Source organism: Cyrtonyx montezumae, unplaced genomic scaffold, assembly GCF_038088225.1.
Source record: "Cyrtonyx montezumae isolate F1298 unplaced genomic scaffold, pur_monq_1.0 scaffold_10, whole genome shotgun sequence".
NCBI lineage: Eukaryota > Metazoa > Chordata > Aves > Galliformes > Odontophoridae > Cyrtonyx > Cyrtonyx montezumae.
In genome coordinates, this window is record NW_027071826.1 from 44,607,175 (window position 1) to 44,631,466 (window position 24,292).

General features: G+C 50.6%; 1 protein-coding gene across 1 annotated transcript; it reads right to left on the reverse strand.

Moving 5' to 3' along the window:
• Positions 1-6,692: 6,692 nt before the first annotated feature.
• IGF2 (insulin like growth factor 2) lies at positions 6,693-21,606 on the reverse strand. The gene is made up of 4 exons (XM_065755196.1): positions 21,258-21,606; positions 15,546-15,708; positions 8,928-9,094; positions 6,693-8,162 (listed from the first exon to the last, which is right to left on the reverse strand). Exons 1-4 carry the CDS (start codon positions 21,357-21,359, stop codon positions 7,920-7,922), a joined length of 675 nt encoding a protein of 224 aa, XP_065611268.1. The 5' UTR covers positions 21,360-21,606; the 3' UTR covers positions 6,693-7,919.
• Positions 21,607-24,292: the final 2,686 nt, after the last annotated feature.

The window sequence follows — 24,292 nt, forward strand, 5'->3', positions numbered from 1 at the left end:
TAGCCCTTTTTTGCTCCTTGTGTTGGCATGTAAATCCTTTGCAAGTGCCTGGACAAGCCAGGAACTTGCCACCTGCCTAAGTCTTGCTGAGTACCTACTGAAAGCATCGCGTGCTCACTGCTGGCTAAGTGTCACTGTGACCTCTGAGCGCGCCATCCAAAATAACATCATGTATGCAACCAAGAATAGAAAGAAAGGAAGGATGCATTTTATGTAAATGTAGTCAGAAAGTCTGCAAGACAAATTGCTTGAAGTGGTTTGAAAGATAAAGAAAAGTGACTCACTTCCAGAAGGAACTATTTCATCTGGGCTGAGAGGAGTATTGTGTCTTAGACAGGTACGTGGTTGCCGAGGTTGATTGGTTCAACGTACTGTCCAATGGGCATGCAGATGAGGTGTGTTTTGCTAACACCGAGGGAACTGCAGCTGGAGGATTTATCAGTTTACCTGCAGTGTGGTTTTCACACACAGCTTTTGCAATAAGAGCCAGCATGTTCTTAACAGAATATGAACGTGTGTGGCACATGTTCCCAGGCAAGCAGGAATCTCCTGACTAATTTGGAGTAACAGTTGTGGCCCATTTCTGAGGGAGACCAGCTATCATTCATCACAGCTTTTGTTACAGCACTCCTGGCTTTTCTAAAGCCCCGCTCCCTTCTCCATCCACAGAGGACAGGAATGCAGTTTCACCCGGAAACCACCTTTCCCTTTTAACCGAGTGCCTTTCTGAAAGGGTTTGGTATTTCCCATCTCTCGATACCACGTTTTTTTCCACCGACTCCACAAGCAGTGCCAGGAGCTTCAGCGAGTGCCTAAATCCATCAGCGCACCAGGAAGCACAGGAAGCCAAACACCGAAGCGTCCCATCCCGTGTGCAGCCAAGGGGTCAGAGCCACTCTGCCCTGCGGCGCGACGACCCATTATCGTCATCCCCTCACTGCCAGGACAGGAAGGCGCTCTCAGCCCGGCTCCGGCGCCCCAAGCCCTCCCCGGGCCACCTCTTCCTCTGAAGACATGCCGCAGATGCCGGGGCTGGTGGCCGGGTGGCACAAAGCCTGCATTGTCCGCGCTCGCTGCCCGGAGAGGAGATCTAATTGTCTTCCCCTGCTCACAGCAACAATTTGCTGGCAGCGAAGCCTGTGTCATTATATAACTGGAGATAGCCTGACTTGTAAACAGATCTCCAGTGCATGTCTGTCTTGCCTTATTTTGGATAAACAATAAGCTCCAGGCTGGCCGATGATACCTCGGTGCTGTTTGTGCCCTTGCAAAAAGCAGTGGCAGAGGTGAGCAATGCCTTCACAGGGGGCGGTTTGTCAGGGCATCACCTTCTTGTTCGTGTTGATAGAAAGTCAGTAGGGCAATTCTGGGAAACACGGGGCTTTGACAATCAGCTTTGAGATTTTGCAGTTCCTTTAACACTGTTTGATTTCCAAACTTCTATTTGTGAGTTTTTCTTTCCCTCTTCCTGCTTCCTAGCCCTATTTCATGCTACCTGGGATGGGCAAAAGCCATCCTCCTCTCTTCCCATCCATGAGGGAACAATTCCAGGCATGACTTCCAAGCTGGTGAGGGACTGCCTACTCACAGAGGATGATGTTCAGTCTGCTCCCTCTTCACTTCTGGGGACAAACCCTACGAGGGAAAGCAAAATCTGCACCCTATTGGCCAAGCTTTCACCTGAGCAAAAGGAAGGATGCCCAAAGATGTCTTCTGCCAGTGCTCTTTGGGATTGGAGCCGAAGGCATCATATTGTTATGGTCATCGTTTCACAGGCATGGGTTGATGGTTGGACTAGGTGATTTTCATGGTCTTTTCCAACTTTTATGATTCTTTGACACTATGATTCGTGATCCTCACGTTCCTTGGAAACCACTAGGGATGCTCTGTTCCTGAGTTTGTAGAGAAGAAACTACTCCCCCTTTTTGCCTTTCACCTTTTATGCTTGAGCACATGGTGATATCAACAGACGCAATTTCTAGTCTGTAAAGCTGCTTCCCACTGACTGCAGGGGACAATTTAATCTTTGTGTTAACTTTACTACTGGGTTTCCTAGATCATTGCTTTGCTCTTTGAGCCTGAAGTAGCAAGTGAGAAAGGGGAGACAAAAGGAGAAATTAGGTCTGATTTTTCTCTACAATGACCAAATGGGTTGAGAGGAAAGGGCTGCTTAAACCTGGTCAGAGCATTCCTGAAGGCAGGTGTCTGCAGTGCTACCCTTCCTGGAGAAGGACTAAATCTGAATATCCCACCACCAAAACCAGGCTATTTACCTCTTTAAGGTCAACCCCTTACTGCACCTTTCCTCTGCTCTCAATATTAAGTTTGCCTTTCCTCTCCCTTTTTTTTTTTACCTCTTTGCTTTTCCTGGGCCTCTGAGTCTCTGGATACTGTGTCACTCCCACAGAAAGAGGGCAGAAAAATACTGGGAGGTTGCAGCTGTATTCTAGCTTGGCAGCTGCTGGCTCTGTGTGTCCATCTTCCTCTGCTACTTTCTCCCCCACTGTTAGATTCAATTTCATAAATAAATACCCCACGTATTGACGTCACTGTAGGCCTTGAGAAATAATACTCCTGGCGCTTTCTTTGCTAAGTACGGGGAACAGAGGAGTGAGGGAGGAGGAACAGAAGCAACAACATCTTGGAAGATGAAGACTTAATATTCCCCTAATTGCCTCCCTCACTTTGTGGCTATGCCCCAGCTGTGAATAGTACAAAGATTACTGTTATCATTTTGCCCTTGTGACTTGAGATGGGATATTCGAGTATCAAAAATTCTGATTATAGATTTTTTTTTTTTTTAGGAGAAAGGATGATGGGGGCATACTATGTCCTAGAAGCTGGAAGGGTTCCCTCAAAGGTCCCTGAGCTCCTATCATGCAATTAAGAAAATTTTATCCAAAATGCACTTAAGTTCATGTTTCTGTGTCTGTTTAAGACTCTAGTGATGTTTCCAGCCACGTCTCATTGAAAATCTGTTTCCCTCACTTCATTACTGGAGTGCAGGTGGCTGCTTCATAGACTAAGCTGTGACAGTTCAAAACCAAGATCACTGAGTTTGTGCCTTTTTCCCATTTCTAGCATTCCACCATGCTACTCCTCAAAACCATGAAATAATTTGTGTCTTTATTGGTTTATTTTGCTAGAAGAATAAAAGATTCCCTTCTCTGTGACCTTGCTCTTTGCTAAGCAAGAGTTTAGCAGGTTGGAAACTTTAGCTTTCAGATCAATGTTGGCAGGTACCAGGAGAAGGCAGGGGAAGAGGATCTTGCAGGGCTCTCTGTAAAGGCTGGCATGATTTTGATGAGCAAGGCATTCCTTGGAATGCATGCAGCTGGGAGTGCAGCAGCAAAGGAGGGAGAGAAAAGACACCAGATGTGAAAGGTTCTTATAGCTGATTTGCTTTATTGACAATGTGGTACAAATGGAAAGTACAATAGTTGCACAATCTGGGCAGTATGAATCTTACCTGTTGTTGAGTGCAGACAAGTGAAATGGTCAGTGATGCATCAGTGCTTTTCCCAGGCTACCCCACAGCCATATAAAACATCAGTGGATAACAGTATGTAGAAAAAAAAATCTTTTTAGAAATAACATCAACAAGAACAACAAATACAGTTCTTCCCTTCATTTAGTGCATCTAGGTACATCACCAAAAAAATGAGCTTTTGAGAGCAGAAGGATGGAATGGGTGAAGCTTTGAGTGAATGAGGAAGTAATCAGTCTGTAGGTTCAGTCTATCCTGACAACATTGGTCCTACTCACTGAACACTAAGAAAACAGCTCAGCTGCTTTCTGGATTTAAAAATGAAAACTTATCTCGGAGATAACATAGCAAAATGGAAAAAGAAGAAAAGTATATGATGATTAGTGTTTTTGTCGTTGTTGTTCCCCCCCCCCCCCAGTATCTTCTCATATTCAGAAGCCAGGACAGTGATTTACACACCTTGCAAGGCTGTGGCCACCTCCCTACAGCAGGCTCCACAATCCCTCCTTTCCTCTATCCCAGCAGGAATTTCATTGGAAAAATGCCCTCTGAGGTGATGCTTCATGCAAAAGTCCCTTGCCCTTTGCTCCTGCAGAGCTCAATAATAGCACTGAGACCAAGGGAGTGATTTTTCCTGGGGCACCAAACACCATTACAGACTTCTCTGCTGGCTTAGTTGTTTGCTTCTCCATTCCCATGTATGTCAGGAGAGATCAGGAAGTCACTGGATCAGACAGATTGGAGGTTTGTTGGGTGTCCAGACCCACTCCAAGCTGTAGAAATCCTCCCCAGATATTTCCTGTTATGCCTGTTATTTATCTATTGACCTGCAATGGAGATTTGCAGGCAACAGAAATAACTTGAGGTTCCTCAGAAGAAGCAAAGCCACCCTCTTACCCAGTCTTACCCACTGAAGGGACCTTGCTGGACAAGAGCAGGCTCAGAGCTTCTTGGGGCTGCTGGGATCTACCCCTGCAAGCCAGTGTGATCTTCACTGAGCCATAGGGCACATCTTGAACAATTTTCAAGTTTTCCAAAAAATAGCCCCAGATTTATGGCTTTGCTCTGGACCCATGTCTGGTGAGGTAGAAAGGAGCCACTTCCTGATGTGCAGTGGCAGATGTACTCCTCCTTTCCAGCATCCCTGGCCTCACTACCCAAACCTCAATGTGCTTGTGCATATTTGTCCCACTGATGTGATGACCCAATCACAAACACCAGTATGCAGGAGCTATCAAGGTTGTTAGCATGCTGGGAAGGAAGAGAGTTCAGTGTGCCCATGCAACTGCCAAAGTCCTTCATTTATTTTATTTTGCACAGAGGGGATTTTGAGTGCTTTGCCCGAAGGTAAGGATGCTTCCAGCAGCATCAATAGAGTGCTTAGAAGTAGCATTGGCATCCTGATGGTGCTCCCAGCCCCAGTTCTTTGCTTCCTGTAGAAGAAGGCAAGAGATGTGGCTAACGTTTCACTGTTTTTAAGTCATCTCTGAATGTCCCTCATGACCACGATTTATGCAGGGGGGTGGAAAAAAAAAAAAAGCAGAAAGGGAACGAATATGCCAAACACAAAACTTCCAGCAGCAGCCACTGCTGCAGTCATATTGGTCCTCACCCCACAGAAGGACACCCATTTCTGCAAACAAAACTGAACTGTGACAAGTGGTGGGGTGGGGACAGGAACAGACCCAAATTTTCTACACCTGCAATGAATTGGAAAGGGCATGAGACAGTGTTGTTTGGTGTGGCCTTATCCCCACCCAGTTCCAACCCAAGAGCAAAAATAAACCAAAACTAAAAGGAAAAGTCAGGCTTTGTATTCTGGATGGATATTTATTTGCTTAACAGGTTTTCTTTTTTTTTTTTTTTTTTTTTTTCTTTTTTTCTTTTCTTTTCTTTCTTTCTTTCTTTCTTTCTTTTTTTTTTTTTTTTTTTTTTGGTACAAAGCATCCAGGAAAGCTTTTAATTCTCTTTTTAAAAAATAAAAACTAGGTTTCTTTTAAAAAAAGACACATGAAAAGGAAAAAAAAAACTCAATTATTTGCAATTGTTTTTGTTCCACCTTCCCACCCCACCCTCTTCCCTTCCCCCTCAACCCCTCTTTAATTTGGACCAATTTTCATTCTTTTCCATATATATTTAATAAAATAAATAAAGGATTTTCTTTGTTGTGTATTGCAGTGCCATTTTTTTGAACAAAGGCTTCATGGCTCAACATTGCAAGGTAATAACAAACAAAATGATTATACATTAAAATCCTCCCTCTCTTGAGACTCCCCTAGCCCTCCCCTCAAAACCACGAAATAGAATACAATTCAAGTAGTCTTTTTTTTTTTGTTTGTTTTAAATGTATGGATATATAAGACAAAGCAAGTACAGAACTGGTTAACAGAGTGTCCCCTTTTTATTAGCAAGTGAGAGTATATCATAGGGAGATGTAATTGATTCCCCCTTTTTATGGTTCCTAGACAGATAATATATATTATTTTAAAAACCAACCTATTTTACAGCCCACTGCCCACCTCTCCAACCCATCTGCTCATTGAGTCCTGAGCCTCGAGCAAGAGACTTGCTTTTGCCCCGCCTGAGAACCTGTCCTAGCCATCAGGCAGATGGAGGCCACCATGCTGATGGAGGTCGCCAGGTTGACAAAGGCCACCATGGTGACAGAAGCCATCCATGCTGATGGAGGCCATCCGTCATCCTGACCGAGACCATCGCACACACTGATGGAGGAAATCACGCTGATGGAAGCTGCCATGTTGATGCAGATCATCCATCATGCTGACCAAGGCCATCGCATTGGTTGAGGCCACCGTGCTGATGGAGGTCACCATGTTGCCAGAGGCCATCCACCATGCTGACCATAACATTGATGGCGGCCACTATGCCAGGGGGGACACTTGCCCCGTGGTGAGGAGGATCCCCATCATTCCCAAGGGCCATCCTCCACAGCCCTGGGCACGGGGCAAGGGGAGGAGGGCAGGGGGTTCTGCAAGAAGGACGCAAGGGGCAAGAGAAGGAAAAGGAGATGGAGGGACACGGGGCTGGCACTTCCGCACAGCGAGCAAGCCGTCAGGGCTGAGAGGATGGAGAAGCTGATCTCCACCAGGGTCCACGCAGAAGCAGGGCCTGGAGTTGTAACCAGCAATACCTTCGCCATTCAGAATAGTTTGTCTCTAGAACAGTTCCCTTTTAGTCTAAATCGTTGTTTTTCTTGAAAGAAAAAAAAAAAAAGAAAAAAAAAGAATGTGTGTAGATGTATTTCTGTGTGTGCGTGCATCTGTGTACATGAGTGACAGCCAACTAGCTCATATGGTCATGACCAAGCTATATTTCAGAAGAGAAAAGAAACACATTTATCACACTTTTCCTAAAACGAAAAGCTAAAATTTCAAGTTCAGTATTCGCTATCTTGTCCTTCCCTCCCCACCCTCCCTTGCTATTTCTGGGTTTTTTCCCTTCCAACTTACTTTAGCACCATAACACATTTTAAACATTACAATCCCTCTTCAGATACTACACAAAATGTCCCATAAAAATAGTGCTTTTTTGCCAAAAAAGTTATATAATATATTATATATATAAATCAACTAAATCCGTGGCAAATGTGCAATGCAGACGCCTCCTCCATTTAAAGTGAGCATCAGCTCACTTTTTTCTTTTTTTTTTCCCCTTTCCTTCTTCTTCTCTCTCTTTCTCTCTCTCCTCTTCCTCTCTTTCTCCCGTCAGCGATGGTTTTAAAAAGGTGCAAGTCGATTTGGAATCTTGTAATTAAGCACACACACAAAAAATGCAGATGGGTCTCCTCGGAACTTCGACTCAGTTACATTTTCTTGTTAAAGGTGCAAAAAAAAAAAAAAAAGGTTATAAAAATAAGAAAAGTTACCAACAGAAAAGAAAGAAAAAAAAAAAAAGCTGGGTGGGAATGAGGCAAAAAAGTTACATCCCTCAACATTTCTCCCCATTTGTTTTTGCTTTTCACTTTATTGTCAAGAAAGACATGGAATGGACTCTTCTTCTTGAGGAAAAAAAAAAAACTTAAAAGAAAAGTTAACTTCATATCCTTTTTCCCTCTTGCTCTTTCTTTTGTCTTCTAGTGTTGGCACTGGGGATGTCACTCAGCGCCCGGCAGCAAAAAGTTCAAGTGCCCAACTGTCCCTTCGTAAGTACAAGGCTTGAAAAATACTGGGTGCGCGAGGGAAACGAAACAGGCCTGGGAAACGAAACAACCCTCCCCCCCACCCCAAAAGGAGGACGCTGCGCACGGCCGCTGCCATCCCCTCCTTGCTTGTGTCAGTTGTTTGGTTGGGGCCGGAGCGGCGTGATGGTGCCTGCCGCCCCGCTCCTCGGCTCGAGGACGGAGGGGCTCAGGGGCGCCGAGTCTCGCCAGTCTCTCCCCGGGAGATCACAAATCGAGCCGGCCGGTCACAGTTCATTCCTGGGGGCCGGTCGCTTCAGGGGATGCCCGCGGCGCTGGGGGCCGCTGGCTGGGCAAGGAGATGAGGGGACGATGCATCGCCCTGGCTTCTTCGGCTGCTTGCTGCCCCTCCGCCTGCCACCGGTACCGGCGGGCGCGCAGGATGCCAGGCACCTCCCTCTGCAGCCGCTGCGAGCTCTTCTTCTGCCACACGTTGTACTTGGAGTACTTGGCGTGAGATGGCTTCTGGAAGCTCTCCTGGGGAAGGGAGAGAAACACAGTGTCAGCGCGAGGTGGGTTACCAATGCTGCCCTGGGGCTTCCTCTCCCTATTTCTGGTCGCTCGTGTTACAGGTTCTGTTGGGCTTCCAGCACAAGGAGGATGTGGACGGAGAAGGGCCACAAGAATTATTAGCAAGCTGGAACACCTCTCCTATGAGGAAAGGTGGAAAGAGTTGGGGTCATTGACCCTGGAAAAGGTTTCAGGGAGACCTTGCTGCAGCTTTGCATTATATACTAAAGCTGGAGAAAGACTTTACCACGGCCCGTAGGGACTGACCAAGGGGCAATGGTTTTAAGCTGAAGAAAACTGTACATAAGGAGGAAGTTTTCCACAGCAAGGTGGTGAGACATTGGGACAGGCTGTTCAGAGAAGTTGCGAGTGCCTGCTCCATGGAGGCATTCAAGACCAGGCTGGGTGGGCCTTTGGGCAACCTGATCTAGTGGGATGTATCCCTGGCCATGGTGGAAGGCAGGACTAGATGATCCTTAAAGGTCCCTGGACTGGATAATCACTATCTTCAGACTCAAACTGTTCTACGATTTGATGGTTAGAAGTTCATTTTCTGCAACTTCTTTGACTCCTCAACAGCTGTAAACACTTCAAGATTCTGCATGCTGCCTTGGCTGCAGAAGCAGCAGGTCTTAGAGCCAGCAGCAGTCCTCCCCCACCCATGGCCTCTGTTTTCTCCTCTTTCCTCCTCTTTCTTGCTTCAGGGAGCTAGCAGCCGCAGTGCAGCCCTACCTTGTTGAGGGCTGGGAGGCCCGCGAGGGAGGTGGCAGAGAGGTCACGCTCTGACTTGACGGACTTGGCACAGTAGGTTTCCAGCAGAGCCAGGTCACAGCTTCGAAAGCAGCATTCCTCCACGATGCCGCGGTTGATCCTTCTGTTATTTCGTCCCACTGGTCTACCTGTAGGGGCAGAGGCCTCAGCATTAGCCATCAATGTAGACCATAGCTTCGTCACCCTTTACCCATTTCCTTGATGGCATCTCTCCTGCAGTGACTACAGACCCAAGCTGGGACCTCCACATGGGTGGGACATCCCCATGATCACTGTATTTCAAAACCAGCAGCGCTTCTCCCAAAACACTCATCTCCTTTGACATATGCCTGCAAAATGCCTGAGTTTCACATGATGACAAACGCTCTCAGTGCTGACAAGGCTCCACATGTGCGCTCGACACTAATTAAAGGCACTTTCTGTTGCTGTAATTTATTCCCTTCCTATTGCTCCTTAGCAAGCCCAGTGTGGACGGCAGTCCGGATGCAGACGCCGCACCGATTACCACAAATGTCTGTGATGTTGATCCTGGCAAGAGAGTTATATTAGAAAGAAGCAGCGCGGTGCTGCGGCTGCCAACCTCCCTCTGCCGTGTTGACGCTCAGGCAGGTGAAGCGAACCAACACGGCTAAATTTTACCAGATGGGACAGCTCGTAGACAGCTGCAGAAAGAATACAGGCCCATGACGGCATGCCAAGAATAGCTATTAAACTTAATCTTTTAATAAGGGTTCCTCTCCCATTTCTTCCTGCAGAAGGATGCAAAAACCTATGTCCAGTGCAGCAATAACCAGGCGCATCTCATGTCAGCATTTAAGTACAGACGACTTACTCCAGAAGGAAGGCTCGGATCAGCTTTGTTTTGTTCCTTTCCCTCTTGAAAGAAAAGCAACGGGTAAATTTGGATTTTGGGTGCAGAACACAGGTGCTTGGGAAGGGCAACTTCCAAAATGTATAATGGTTCCAAACTAGACGGTTTTATCTGGGCCTTCAAACACACTGGAAAGGCAAGGGGCTGAAGGGAAGGGGAGCAGTGCCACACCGGAGTAGAGGCCAAGATCAGCAGGGTTGCAAATAGGACCCAGTACCACCAGCTGGGGGAATGCTGCTCTGTGCACAATCCATGATCCCTCCAGGCGCTCCAGACAAAGGCGCTCAAGATTTTAACGCTTTGGCCTGCAGGGTGTTGACTGATTTCCTCATGGGGAACTCCATCTGGATGACCACCCGAAGTGCCCCACGACAAGATGCAAAGCCAAGGCATTTTCTACATGTACAGTGCAGCTTGGTGCATGCAGTGCAGCCCCGTGTGTGCAGTGCAGGCACGCATGTGCAGTGCACCCCTATGTGTATAACACCAACACGCAAAACACGCTGTGACCTTACCTCAACACACACTCTGCAAAAGCAAAGTCCCTGGCAGCACAGCACCTGCTATCTGTCAAACTCAGCCCTCGCTCCATTTGCAGTGAGCCCTCTGCTCTGCTCTGGAGCATCACCGCCACTCACTGAGGTCACGAGAGCAAACACAGCATCGGGTGCATCGCGATAAGGCAACTGACTCATATCGTGCAGCCCACCCTTGGCAGTCATTTAAATGCTTGATTTTCCACATTCTTCCCCATTCCACTTCTCATTTTGGCAATTAGCTCTCCTTTTTCTTTTTTTAACTCTATTTTTACTTCTTTGGAAAACTTTCAGATGCAACCTTTAGCCGGCTGTATAGGAAGGTGAGAAGGATGGCTCCCTCTCAGCAAAGGCTTGGTGATGGGAGCACTCCTGGGAGCTTATTTTTCTGTCTCTGAAATGCCCACTGCCATACAAGTGACTCCAGGGCAGGCAGTCTGGGTGGCAATGCCCAGCAGAAAGGGGGGAAGAGGAGGCAACCTGAGGCCGTGTGCATGTACTCTTCACATATGTATGCCTGTGGTAGATGTCCCTGTTCATTGCAGAGGAGCTGGACTAGATGACCCTTAAAGGTCCCCTCCAACTCAAACAATTCTATGATTCTATATTTATGCTGGATGTATATGATACATATGCATCAAAACCAATGCAACTGCCTCACACCAAGGGCACTGTCTGGGAGAATCAGTCCTGGGCTATCTGCACCCCTGCTTTGCCCGCCCATGGGCATGTCCCTTGCCCTCCAGCATTGCCATTGCTGTGTTGCATAAAGTCCCTACATGCCATTCCCCTTGCTGGCACTGCCGCCAGCATCCCTGCAATGGCCTGGGGGGGCACATCTCCCATTACATAATAGTCCATACCCATCGAGCCAAATGCCAACCCCATCCACTGTGGGAATGCTGCTGCAGAGGAAAAAAACAGGCAAACACAACGAACAGGGATTTAGCCTCAGAAAGCACCTGGAGATAATAGCCCAGGGGAAAAGATGTCAGTATCTTTCTAGTTAACAGTGATATTGCTGCTGACCTGGATTGGGAAAAGGGTTTTGTTCTCTAGCACAATTTATGCACTTAACTAAAGGTTGAATTCCTTGGCTTTCACCCACCAGCAGCATCTCGCTTGAACATCACTGCCAAAGCCAGGACATGGCAAAGCAGGGGGTGAAGCATTTCTCCTCTGCTCGCCTTCCACTTCCCATTTCAGCAGTTACTGCCTTCCCCTAAGGCATCGTGCTTCCTCCTGGCCTTCCCAGGGGTATCGAGAAGCAGATGTGCTCCTCAAAAAACTGTGCTCCACCAAAAAAAAACCTCTGCCTGCCAGTGCCCTTTGGCATCACGCTGTCCCAATGGGTGCACCAAGCATCCCAGTAGGAACTGGTGAGCACTCCAATAAGGGGTGACCAAGCATCCTGACGGGACTTGCTGAGCATCCCAGCAGTGCTCCTGGGGCACCCCAGGGGTGGGAGCACCCAATGGAATGGGAGTGCCCCTTCCCTGGATCGTGACATCGAGGCATGTCCCCAGCCTCGGTTCCCCTCTCCTCCGGTCCATCAGGCGGCAAGCCGAGTGGAAGGGGACTTTGGGTGCAAACAGTCCCCACACCCCTGGCGCAGGAATGTCGGGAGCAACAAGGGGGCCTTTGTGCAGTGCCGTCCCCGTCCCAGTGCCCCCAGCCTGGCCCTCCCCTAGCCCCGGCACTGCGCTTTCCCCCCTGCTTTTTCCTAGTATTATTCGCAGGAGCGGCGGCGCGCAAGAATGTGCCCCGTCAGCACAAGCGGCCGCAAAGAGCTAAATTCTTATCAGCTGTTGGAAAGGAGGAAACAGGAGCTGTTGTTTACAGAGAAGTCGGACGCCTCTCCCCCCTCAGCCTCTTCTCCCCTCCCTGCCGATGGTGCATGACAACAAATTTGCTGCCGGGACTTCCTCTTCACCATGTTTTAATTTTCCTTTTTTTTTTTTTTACTTTTTCTTATTTTTTCCACGCTCAGCATCCATCCCCATGGCCGTGCCTTAGGATGGCATCACCTTGTCGGCACCTGCAAGCCTTTGAGTCATCCATGAGGATTGCTGCAGAAAAGGGAGAGCAATGCGGTGGCTGCAGCTGAGGGCTCCAGCCCCCCTGGAGCTGTTCCTTTGCAGCCCCAGTGCTTAGTGACATCACTGCTGTGGGTTTCAGGTGCAACTGGGGATGCAGCAAGTGCTCACCATGGGACCGGTGTCACTTGTTCCCAAGGGTTTGCCATGCAAAGCGTTGCCCCTTTCCCAAACAAGTCACCTAAAACAGCTACCTCAAGTCTTAAAGGAGGTCTAAGTAGTAAAAGCCCTACAGTGGGATGCAAATGGTGCTGAAACACCCACATTATTATGGGATTTGGTAGGCAGCTTCAACGACCTGAGCCCAAAGCATCAGCCCTCGTGGTACTTGCAAGAGCACCTGGTGGCTGGTTTCATGCTCTGTGCCAATGGACAGACAGGCATCCCCATCATCAGGGTGCACCCTCATCAGTGTACGCTGTGTATTTCCCCACCGTGGAACACCAGGGGTCTGAAACACTGCAGACACACTGCATCCAGATGCAAACTTCTCTGTCTTGGAACAGGGAAGCTACACCTTAGCTTAAATCACTGCTGCAGCAGAAAACCAGTAGTAGATTTTCATGCCATTTCCATCTTTCTCAAGATTACCAGGCAGCTCCTTGAAGCAAGCCCTTTCCAGCATGCAGAGCCACCTGTACTTGTGGGATGAGTCTGTGAAAGTCATCTAGCTGACGTATGAAGCACGCTGTTAGCACAAGTTCCTCCTCAGATTGCCCATCTCATGCCAGCAGCAGGTGGAGGAGTGGTCAGGACAAACACAGACTCAGTTTGAAGACATAAACCATGACTGTGAAACATAAACATGCTCTAGAATCTGTGCAGTGGGAATAACATTTGCCATGAGAGGTCAGGAGTGAATATTGGCAGAAGAATTTATGTCTTTATTGGACCAACTGATGGAGCTAGGGGGAGCAAAGAGATGAGCTGGGGATGACCAAGACCTTCATCAATTAGAGCCAGTGACAGATGTACATTCACTGCAGCCTTGATGGATGCTGAAGAGATGAAAATATAGGACTGATGGGGTTTCCTTCATCCCCCAGTGCTTGAGCACTTCAACAAGAAGGAAGGGGACAGGTGAAAAAAAGAAGAGCAAGAATCTCCCTGTGAACACCAGACTGGTCACTTGGCACAAAGCTACGTTTCTGCCTTCAAAAGTGTTTTTATTTTGGACTGAGAGGCCGGGTTATTCGAGGTGAATGGAGGTCAGTTTGACTGCAAAACAAAAGCCCCGTTCCCTTTCATCCCCAGAGAGGGGGAGGAAAGAAGAGAAGCTTCTTTCCTTGCTTCTGGGAGGGAGATGGATGCTCCTCTATAGAGAGAGGAAGAGGTGTGAGACTGGGATGGGAGCTTGCCACTGATATAGAGGGTGAAACCCAGTCCCCCCACCCCAATGTTGGCTCAGTGGTAGAAGAAAAGGGGGAGATGAGAAGTGAAAGGGCAGTCATGGTGCAAACTGCTAGCTGGGCTCAGAGAGAAAGGAATGGTGTTCATAGAAATATTACATCACCAGAACAAAGCCATCACCTGCAGGGCACAGCTAGCGGGAAAGTCACCTACAGTGCCAACATCCCTGGAAAATGACACAGGTTGAAGCCTGGTGGCAGCCGGACCCTACAGCCTATCCCTGCACAGCCTCTGGATGAAATGGCCCTCAGCTAATTGCAGCCCAGCCTGCTTGAGTACAAGGTTGTAGTGGAAGTACTAAGTCATGTCTTGAACCAGTGACTGAGCACCTGGTGGGAAGGCAGGGCCAACCCAGGGGAGCTCAGGTGTGCAAGGCACCTGAGAGACCAGAAGAGGTGGAGCCAGGATCCATCCCTTCCCAGACCTCATTTAAGGGTTGGCAGTGGAGGTAAGGGTATCTTACTGGAGATTCCTGTGTACCTGTGGTTTTCTGAAGGTAAGCAGATTCTTTTATTTCTGTGCCTACAGCTGTTGCATTTGAGCGAGTTCTCATTTGGTGCAGACTAAGACCTTGCTGTTCTGCTGTTATTGTTTCACTTTCCCTTGTGTTACAAGAGTCTTCTCCAAAGCTTGTGGCATCTCGCTCCCTGTAAATACCACATTGGAAATAGAGGGAGGATGCTCTCAGAATCACTATCTAAAAAATAACTTGCTATGCTACTCAAGAGTGACTGTGTATTACTGTAACATAATTTTTTCTAGAGCAGAGACAAAGATGCCAAGTGTAGCTGCTACCTGTGTTTTTTTCCTTGCTGCTTTACCTTGCATTTGCATCTTTCCTGTGTTTCTGTTATAGAGTTCCGTTAGTAATGGGTTTCAGGACATGGACTCTTGCCTCTCCTGTGCCAGCAGAATACTATAGTGCTGCTAGAAGGCATCACACCTAAGGCATCCTCATCTGCTCATGTATTACTGAGTATCTATTGCCTTTTCCTCCTCATCTACCAGTTGAGCTCTTGTGCTGCTAATATGTATGATCCAAACACCAAAAGCACTCTCGAGGGAAAGTGTGCTCTGGGTAACACCTCCAAAGACTCCTGCACTTCACGGACAACAGCGACACTGCAGTTTTTGATGCTAGCTATGCTCTTTAGAAGATCAGATATCAGTGTCATCTCTACATAGCCAGAAGGCCATCTGGGAGAGGTAGGAGCAGCTTAGAAACAGTGGATGTATCTGAGCAGAGCCTGTCTGAGCTTAAAAACAAGCTGGAATCCCAGCTCAGCAGAAATCCTCATTATTTTGAAGACTTACCCACATCAACAGCAAACCAACCACCTATCAACACTGTCCAGCCACATCTTACTGAGGAACACAGGACCTAGCTTCCACCCCCCTGGACCAAGTTCTCTGTGTCCTCCACCAGTGCATTCTCACCATGCTCAACACCACCCAAAAAGCACTGAGGTGGAGAAGCTGTCCTTCCCAGCCCAACTCCACCTGCATCACCTCAGCGTAGAATGAAGTGAGCACTGAGCATTCTGTGAGTATGTGGCACTTATAGGTTCATAGATGCATTAGGTTGGAAAGGACCTACAAGATCATCTAGTCCAACCATCCTCCTAACACCATCCCTACCCACTAAACTACTAAATCAACTACTTACTGAAGTAGAAGCCCCTGTCCCCGCAGACGAACTGCAGCGTGTCCACCAGCTCCCCACCACAGAGGGTCTCTGCCGTGCCATATGCTGCAGCTGAATCCAGTGCATAGGCCAGGAAGGCCAGCAGCAGCAGCAGCATCCGCCTGGCTGCACACATCCTCTGCACCTGGGGAGAAAAAGGAGGACGTTAGATGGAAGATTGGCATGCCATACCTGAACATGTGCTTCCCCAAAGCCAAAGGGAATGAACTTTCTGCCTGCTTTTGGTGAAATAGTGGCCTTCTTTGCATGCACCCAGAAGGTGTTGCTCAGGTGCAATTGAGAGGCTGATTGCTCATGTTTCCTGGTGAGGACTGGAACCAGAAAGACATGCTGTAGGAGCAGAGTGATCCATGGGGGTATCAGCATGAGGATGCTACTACAGCACTTCATGATGCAACAGCTACCTGCTCTCCTTCAGTGATGAGCATCGCTGCATTTGTGCAGCCAAATAACCATAGAGGCCAAGAGGACAGCAAAAAATTAAAAGGGGAATTGTGTCAAAACTGCATTTACCCATACTGGCTGCTAAAACTCAAGCAGAGCATCCCCTCTCCCTGCTGATGCTCAGCCAAGGCACTGGGTTTCACCTCCCATTTTCATCACCATAGCATCTGAGCAACTCGAGAATAATATCAGTTAATGAATATTACCTCACCCCCATGGGATGCTTGGAGATGGAGCCGAAGCCCGGGATAGATTAAATGACTCACCCAAGGTCACAGGGGAAGTCTGCAGAGCAGCCAGAAAATTAGCCCAGCTCCCCCAGGGCCCTGCTGCGGCCCTGCCAGCAATGAAGCCACCCTTGCCACCAACTGCTACAAGCACAGAGCTCCAGAAGTATCAAAAAGAAGCAATGGTTCCAAGTTGTAAGTTCTCCCAACCAGTGGATGCCATCATTGCAGTACCACCTGTGCTGCTTCAGTCATGGCAGCATCAGCAATGCAATCCCCTCCCAAAAAGCCAGTGATTATCCCATGCGTTTTTGTTCTTCTTTTCTCTCACTTTTTTTTCCCTTTATTTTCAAGTGCATACAATGCTGAAGTGGGACTTCAGGATGCTCCCTGCCCCCAGCTAGGCACTGTGGGGATGTGCCTGGCCTTCAGCACCTCATCTCCTCTCCCTCTCCAGCAATGCCTCGGCTGTGGAGAGGATCCATTGGGATGCACCATCTGCATCAGGACTGCTTTGGCTCCAGCACTCCCCTAGCTCAGGCTTTTGTCAGCAGGGTGATATCTGATGCCACGGAGACCTGATATGTTCTACTCCTTTGCAAAACACCAACTACTGCAAAACTTGTGCTGCAGGTGCAAGCCTTGCCTCTCTCCAGCTCTTATTGGTTGTCCAAGCTTTAAATACCAATGAGGAAGTCCCCTGATGTTATCTATATGGGATAAAACCATGAAGATGGTGATGGTCCCAATGCTGTCACCACTCTAAAGGAGAACCAACATAAGCCCTTCCTTCTCATTTCAACTATTAGGTACTCAGTGCTATGTCTCCACAGCCCCCTTGGGGCAGGAGTATGAAGCCCTCCGTGCCTTGTGTGTGCATACATCTTCCATCACTATGGCTTAAGCCCTGTCCGCCATCAGGAGTCAAAGCCTTTTGAGCCGTCATATTTATTGCAAGGCCTTTTTCATTTGACGGGTAACAGAAACAATGTGGTGTTGGTATACTCCTGAGGGATGAGGTCCCCTCAATGCTAGAAGAGATGCTACATCCATCCAAGTTTCATCCTTGCACAATGCAGCTGAATCGGTAATACTTGACTGCAGGAGGTGCATGGAGGGAGGTCATGCATCTCAGCACGCATTTTCAACCATGGTAGCAAACAAGAAGGCTCTTGCTCCTCCCCTTGTCCACAGTGGCAGACATAGGTCCAGGAAACTGCCCTGGGCAGGCAGAGATGTGCCCACACTCCACTTTATTCCTTGTGTTTGGGGAACCCTGAGCACCTCTCTGCAACCCTGTGGTAGAGAGGTCACTGGTGGTGGCACAGCTATGGAGACGGTCCCCTTGGAGCAGCAACGGTGTGATTGGAGCAAGCCTGAGGCAGGTCTGCCTGCCTGAGGCTGCCTGAAGGGTTTGCTGCACCTACAGCTGGAGAGGTGATTGTAGTCCAGCTGCTGGGGATTTAGAAGCCAAGAGGCCATGGTGTGCTAAAAAGGCTCAGTTGCCATATGTCAGAGGAAGGCTCGGGCATCCCTTGTATCCAGGCTTGTGCTGGGCCAACTGAACCATGGTGCCTGCCTTGGGCAACGTCTCCCAAAAAATGGATACTGAACCTCCTGTCTGACCTAATTGCTTCTTCGGTCTGGCCTTCATTACATTTTAATATGAACAGAACAACATAGGAGGGAATTGACAGATGGCTCAGTCTGGAAAATTTGGTTTTGGACAGCAAAAATTAAAAAAAAAAACTTGCTCTTTGTGGAGCACCAAAAATGGCAAAACATTTTCAGTCCAAACCCAATGGTTTGTGCGTGTTGGGGGAAAAACAAATTTTTGCATGTCATCCTTCATCACCCTTCCAAAAAAGCAGGTGGATGGGACATCTTTAAACTGCAGAAGGTGCCCAACACTTGTGCAGGGAGCAACGCTCACAGCCAGAACATCTCCATCCCAGCACACAGCTGAAGACATGGCCTCCCTTGCATACTAAAATGTGTGTATGGAGCCATACAAGTTTTGCCTACGAATGTGAAATGGAGTATATAACTGCTGTGAGTGGAGAGGGGATGTGATGCATGGCGCAGAAGTCTCTCAGAGAGCAGGGTGCTGACCTGGATTGGGGTGCAGCTCTCCGAGGGCAGGATGTGGGCATACACCAGCCGTCTTCACATCACACCAGGGCCCTCAGCCCTGCTAACAGTCACGGTGATGCCCTCAAGAGCAAAAGAGCAAAGACTAGCGGGGAGAGGAAGGTGCCTTGGCAGCCAGAAACCAGCCTGGGTGGAGGAGCTGCCCATGGTACCCAAGGGAGAGGAGCCCGTGTGTTCAGTCTGGAGCATCCCATGTCCCACGTGCACCTGGCATTTCCCAAATCATTATCCCTGGGGGCTTCAGGCTGCAAAAGCTCCTTTCTAAAGGAGAAAGGGTGTAATCGCAGCTCAAAGGAGGCAAAATTTTTGACTGTGGCGGATAAAACCCACCTAGGATGAAGGTTTTCACTGCTCAGCTCTAATCACCGGGATTGAAAAAATAAATAACAAAAAAAAAAAACCCTCACCATTCTTGGCACCTGGCTCGTATGACACGTATATGGCTGAGGTTGGCAATACCGCCTCTATTTTTATCCCTTGCTTTTTTGTCTTCACGACTTGTCCCCATCAGCAGCCCCGTGCCGGGGGTCACCTTTCTGTGCCCATGCCCCACGGCCAGCGCTACTGGAGCTGCAGAAAAATCAGGCTCCAAAAGGTGAATGGGGTATTCAGTACCATTTACTCACCCCACTGGGGAGTATTGCACAAATTTTGGTAGGCGGCCCAGAAACGTTTGATTTATGGCATGAAAAAAAGGAAATGCAATCTTGCTTAACTCTTCTAAAGACAGCTGGCAGGACCCAGGGAAGGGATTTAAGTCCATTTTAGTAGCCTCACTTAACTTCTTTCTTTATTGTTCCTCCCTCCTTTCTGCCTCCACATCGAAAACCTGGAGTATATCAGGGAAAGTTAACAGCAAGTTAAGCTGTTAAATCAGAAATTGTGGTGACTGGAGTTTACTGGCAAGTGATATTCCCACAACACGTTGAACTTGCTTTATGTCTTGGCACGGCTGCTTTAACCCTTTCGGAGCTATGCAGTGGCCCCCACGCAGATTTCTTCCCCCGTCCTTCCTGATCCCCTCGTTCTGCATCTCCCTGCTCTGACAGCCCCAGCAGCCTCAAAAAGCAGAGCCAAGCCAGAGCGGAGTGGGAGGTCAGCCCCAGGACACGGGCGGGATAGGGTGGGCCACTTCCAGCGCTCCTACGCGATTCTGGAGCCGCACCAGCGCCTCAGTCCCTCTAAAAATAAGACCTCACCTGCTGTGTTTGCTTTATTTAAAAAAAAGAAAAGACGTACAGAAGTGCTTTTCCTCGCGAGGCCAGTTCCAAAGCCCGTAGGAGTCAATGGAAAGCCACGCACTGACACCTCCAAGTGTCTCGGTCAAAGCGGCAGCCCCGCAGGCAGGCTGCAAAAAGGATCACCTGTCAGAAAGGGCCCCGGGACACACACGCAGCCGCCTTCGAGGTCTCCGATTTCATGCGGCGGTGGGAGGGGACCCGCGGTGTCAAATCTTTTATCCCTTAATGAATTTTCACAGGAGCCGGGATAGCCCCTTTGAAAGGCTGAGTGAACTTGTGTGGGTGTCGACACCGCCAAGCGAGATTTACAGCTCTGACCCGCTCACCCCCACCGAAATTGTCAAGTTGGGTCCAAAACAGTTCAGCAGAGCTCAAATCAGAAGTGTCAGTCAGTTTTATTCCTCCAGATGTCCTTAGCACAAAGTCACCCCTACAAAACCCATGACCCAGGCTCCTCCGCTCCACTGTAAATCACGCCAGGAGGAACGAACGCGGCGCGCTGAGCCCCACAGAGCGAAAGGAGAAACCGCACACGCACACCCGCACACGCAACCTGACAACAAATAAAAACAAAGAAAGCCAGGCCCGGGCCTCCCAAGCTCAGCTCGGTGTCGGGAAGAGATGGTTTCCCACGGGAGGGTGGGAGGCAGCGCTGCCTTCCAGGTGCCCGCTGCCCGCCCCGACCTGGCAGTCACAGTGCATCGCTGCCTGCAGGAGCGGCGGCCACATCTGCTGCTACGGTTACACGGAATCTCTGTTTCCTCATGTGCCCCAATTCCCCACTGCTCAACGGAGTGCTAAAACCCTTCCAAGTTGTTCTCTTAAAACAATTACTGCAGGGAAAAGCAATTGGGAGGGAAGAAAAAAAAAAGGAAAAAAAAAAAATCGCACGAAGTCGAGGGCTCCATGCCAACCATTAACTCTCACTCCATTTTGGCTTCGCTCTCTTGTTTTTCCTCTCTGTATTTTTATCCCTCCGAGACCGAACGCGCCGCGCTGTTTTTCGGAAGAGTTTATAACGATCCCCCCCGCTCTCGGAGCCGGGGAACGGCCCCGTCCCTTCCCCGCGCCGCGCCGCCCCGTCTCCCCGCTTCCAAAATCGCGCCGCGCAACGCCGCGACCTCGCATAGCCCCGGCCCCGCGGCCAGCCCGGCCCACGCACGACCGCGGCCGCCCGCACACGCGCGCTGCTGCCGGCCGCCCCCCACGCGGGACCGCCCCGCGCCGCCCCCAGAGCGCAAAGGGGCGCGCAAAAGGCGCGCAAAGGGCGCGCAGCGCTCCCGCTGCCGGCGTCCCCACGCGAGGCGCGCGGCGTCTGCGGGCCCGCGTTCAAAACATGCGAAGCGCCGTGGGGGGGGGCGGGGGGGGACGCGGGCAGGGGCACCCCCGGGGCCGCCCCGCACCCCCGCAGCGCGGCTCGCGAGTCGGCGGCGGGCAGCGCGGCGCGGGCCGGCTCTCGGGGTCCCTCTAGCGACACGCGTGGGGACGGCGGAGCCGGCGCGGCTCGGCTCGGCGTGGCGCGGCACCGGCATCGCGGCACCGGCACCGCGCGGCACGGCCCGCTTCGGCGCGGCGCGGCGCGGCTCGGCACGGCTCGGCACGGCGCTTACCTTGGCGCTGCCGCTGCCGCTCTCAACTTCTGTCGGCGGCGGGCCGGGGAGGAAGGCAGGCTGCCGACAGCGCTCATCCGTGTGTGCCCCGGCGCTTGCCATGCTGCTGTCCGGCCCTGGCAGCGATCGCGGCTCTGGCTCGCCTTCCCCGCGCCCTGGCTCGCTCTCCTCGCTTTGCCTTTTTGATATGTCAAGTCCCTGCTTGATTTGGTCTGGAGGATGTTATTTTGTTACGATCAGGTATTTTGTTATTCTAGAGAGCAGGCGAACGCTTTCCTTTTTCTTTCTTTCTCCTTTTCTTTCTTTTTTTGTCCCTCCTTTTTTTTTCTTTTTTCTTTTCTTTTTCTTTCTCTCTCTCTCTCTCTTTTTTTTTCTTTTCTCTTTTCCTCCTGGTTTCCCCCCTTTTCTTTTTTTTCCTCGTCTTTCTCTCCTCCTGCCTTGACTGCCCCTTGGGTGGCTCTCACTTTTTGGTTGTTGTGGTGTTTACTGACTGCGTCCCCTGGCTGGGGCGGAGGGGCCGGCTGCCTGCTGCCCGCTGCTCCCGGCTGGCTGCCCCACGAGCGAGGAGACGGGCAAGGCGCTCTAGCTGCCCCCCTTTTATACCCCCCCAATGGGCATGCTCTGACTTCCCCAGCGAGCACCAGCCCGGCCACGCAGCCAATAATGTTGCAGAGCGATCCCTCCCTCTTTCTCCCTCCCTTCTTCGTAACCCTGCGAAGTCCAGCTCGGTTAGCGACGGGAAGTTTCAAGCCGCAGGCTTTCCCCGCCCGGGAGGGGGCTGCAGCCCACCCCTGCCGGCCGCTGGGTGGGCTGGGGGCCGCGCATCCTTCGCCTCCCCCCCGCAGGTGAGGGCGGGCGGCGGGGGGCTGCGTCCCCGAGCCCTGCCCGAGGTGCTCGGCCGCCTATCCCTACCCTCCAGCGAACCGAAACTGCCGTGGGGTGAACGGAAGCAGCGGGACCCGGCGGTGCCAGCCCTGCTTTTGGGTCCCGCTCCGGCTGCGCGCAGGGCACAGGTGGCTGTGCCATCCGTCCCGCTCTGCGCCGGCCCCACAACATCTGCACGGCAGCGGCGGGCACGCAGGGGTGCTGGAGCACGGCCCCCCGGGGCCCTGCCCCGTGTTACACACCCCTGTGTTGGCAGATGCAAGCCCTGCTTTGCCCGCGCGCATCTCTAGGGACAGCATGGATGCCCGTGCTGCGCGGGGACATTTGGATTTGGCACCCCACTGCACCTCCCCGCAGCGGTGTCCGCTCTCCGGGCTGCCCCTGCCTCACACCAGCTTGTGCAAGCAATCCCTTTTTAGCCAGAAGGACTTTTTGCCAGGTTTTGCCACGAAGCGGTGTGCGGTCTGAACGCCTCCGCTGCGACTGCCGCTCCGCCACCGGAGCTGCACGGTGATCACAGCTCACCTTCCCCGCTGGGAAGTGGCTGCCCCGGGGGTGGGTGGGCTGCAAGGACCCCACTTGCTTTCCACCCGGGGCACTCGCATCTTAGGCGCCGCATGGGCAGCTGTCCGCTCGCGGGGATGCGCAGCTCAAGTTGCGCTGCAAAGCACGCACCCACCCGCAGCAGACGGGGGCAGAGCTGCCGGTATTGCACCGCGGGCAGCACATCGCAGGTGATTCTCACGGCAGGCAGTGGCACGGAGGGGCGAGGGCTCAGCAAATCTCACTGACATGCGCTAAGGAAACTCTTTTTAAAACAAAATGTTCAAGCTTGTATTTTTTTTCTCTCTTTCTTTCAAGAACAGAGAGCTCGGTGCCTCTCTGAACAGCTGGAATCGCCATAAACATGCCGAGGAAAATGTGAGGCATGAGCAGGACTGGTCCCTTCCTGTTGGGCTTTCGAGGTCCTCCCCTGCCCAGCATCCTTCTCGTGTGCAGGCTGTCCCTTGGGCTGTGTCACTGCGCATCGTGGCCCAGCAAACGCCCTGCTGTTGGGTGGTGAGCAGCCAGCACGCCTGGGAGAGAAGCGTGATGCTGGGAAAGCACTTGTGTGCACAGCATGCTCCGATGTGGGCGTTAGATCTCAGCTCCTGGTGTGAAGAGGTGGTCTGGCTGTCGAAGAGAATGAGCTCCTGAGAAGTCCTGCTGGCATCTCCAGGCTTCTCCACGAAGAGGGATATCCACTGATGCCCACCTTTGGCTGTAGGAATTTCTCTGAGACGCCCAGGACTTGGAACATCCCTACCACGGGTCCTCGCTTTCTACTCATCTCCTTGAGGAAGATGAAGCACCTCTCCCCACAGCAAGCAAAACCTCATCAAAGGGAAGGACCCAGCCTTGGCAGGGGGCTGTAAGCCCTTGTTAATAGCTGAAGGAGTCGGCTCCCTTCCCTTCCCCCAGCCCAGCGCGAGGACCTCCTGAAAGGAGACAAAAGAAAGCTTGGAGGGGGTTAATCTCCCTGAGAAAAACAAGTGATTTTCCAGTAAACAACTGCAATAGCAAACAATGGGGGTGAAAAATAGCGATCATAAAAAAGTCCGCTCTGAGGAAGAGGCGACCCAATAAGAGAGGTGTCCCTCTGGCTTGGGGGGGACAAACCTTTTGGTGCAGCTTCGGCGGCAGCGGCAAAATGCACCCCACAAGTTGCCGAGTTGGGTCTACTTGGGCTTGTGCCTTTTGATCTTTTAATTGCTTCTTAGTTATCCTTCAGTGCAAATAAATAGTGCATTGTGTCAAGAAAGAGGAGGGGGGCGGGGAAGGGAAGAAAGAGACACAAAAGAAAGAGCTGTGCCCAGAAGAGAAAAGGAACAGGTTCTTTCCCCCACCTTTAAAGGAGTGGATATATCTGTTTTTTGGGGGGTGAAGGGGGAGAAGGGGATGGGATTAGAAATCAAAGCGAAATAGGAGAGAAGCGCATTGAGCCTCGGGCATCCTTACAGTAGGAAGAGGAGAGGGAGGTGGTAAAACCCTCAGGGAGTTTATGCCAGGAGTTATGAGAGGATCCACGAGTGTAATATTGTTAAAGGTCAGCCCAAACCTAATTTAAACTAGGGATGTGTGACCTCCGCCCTTCATTTAGTACAGTCATA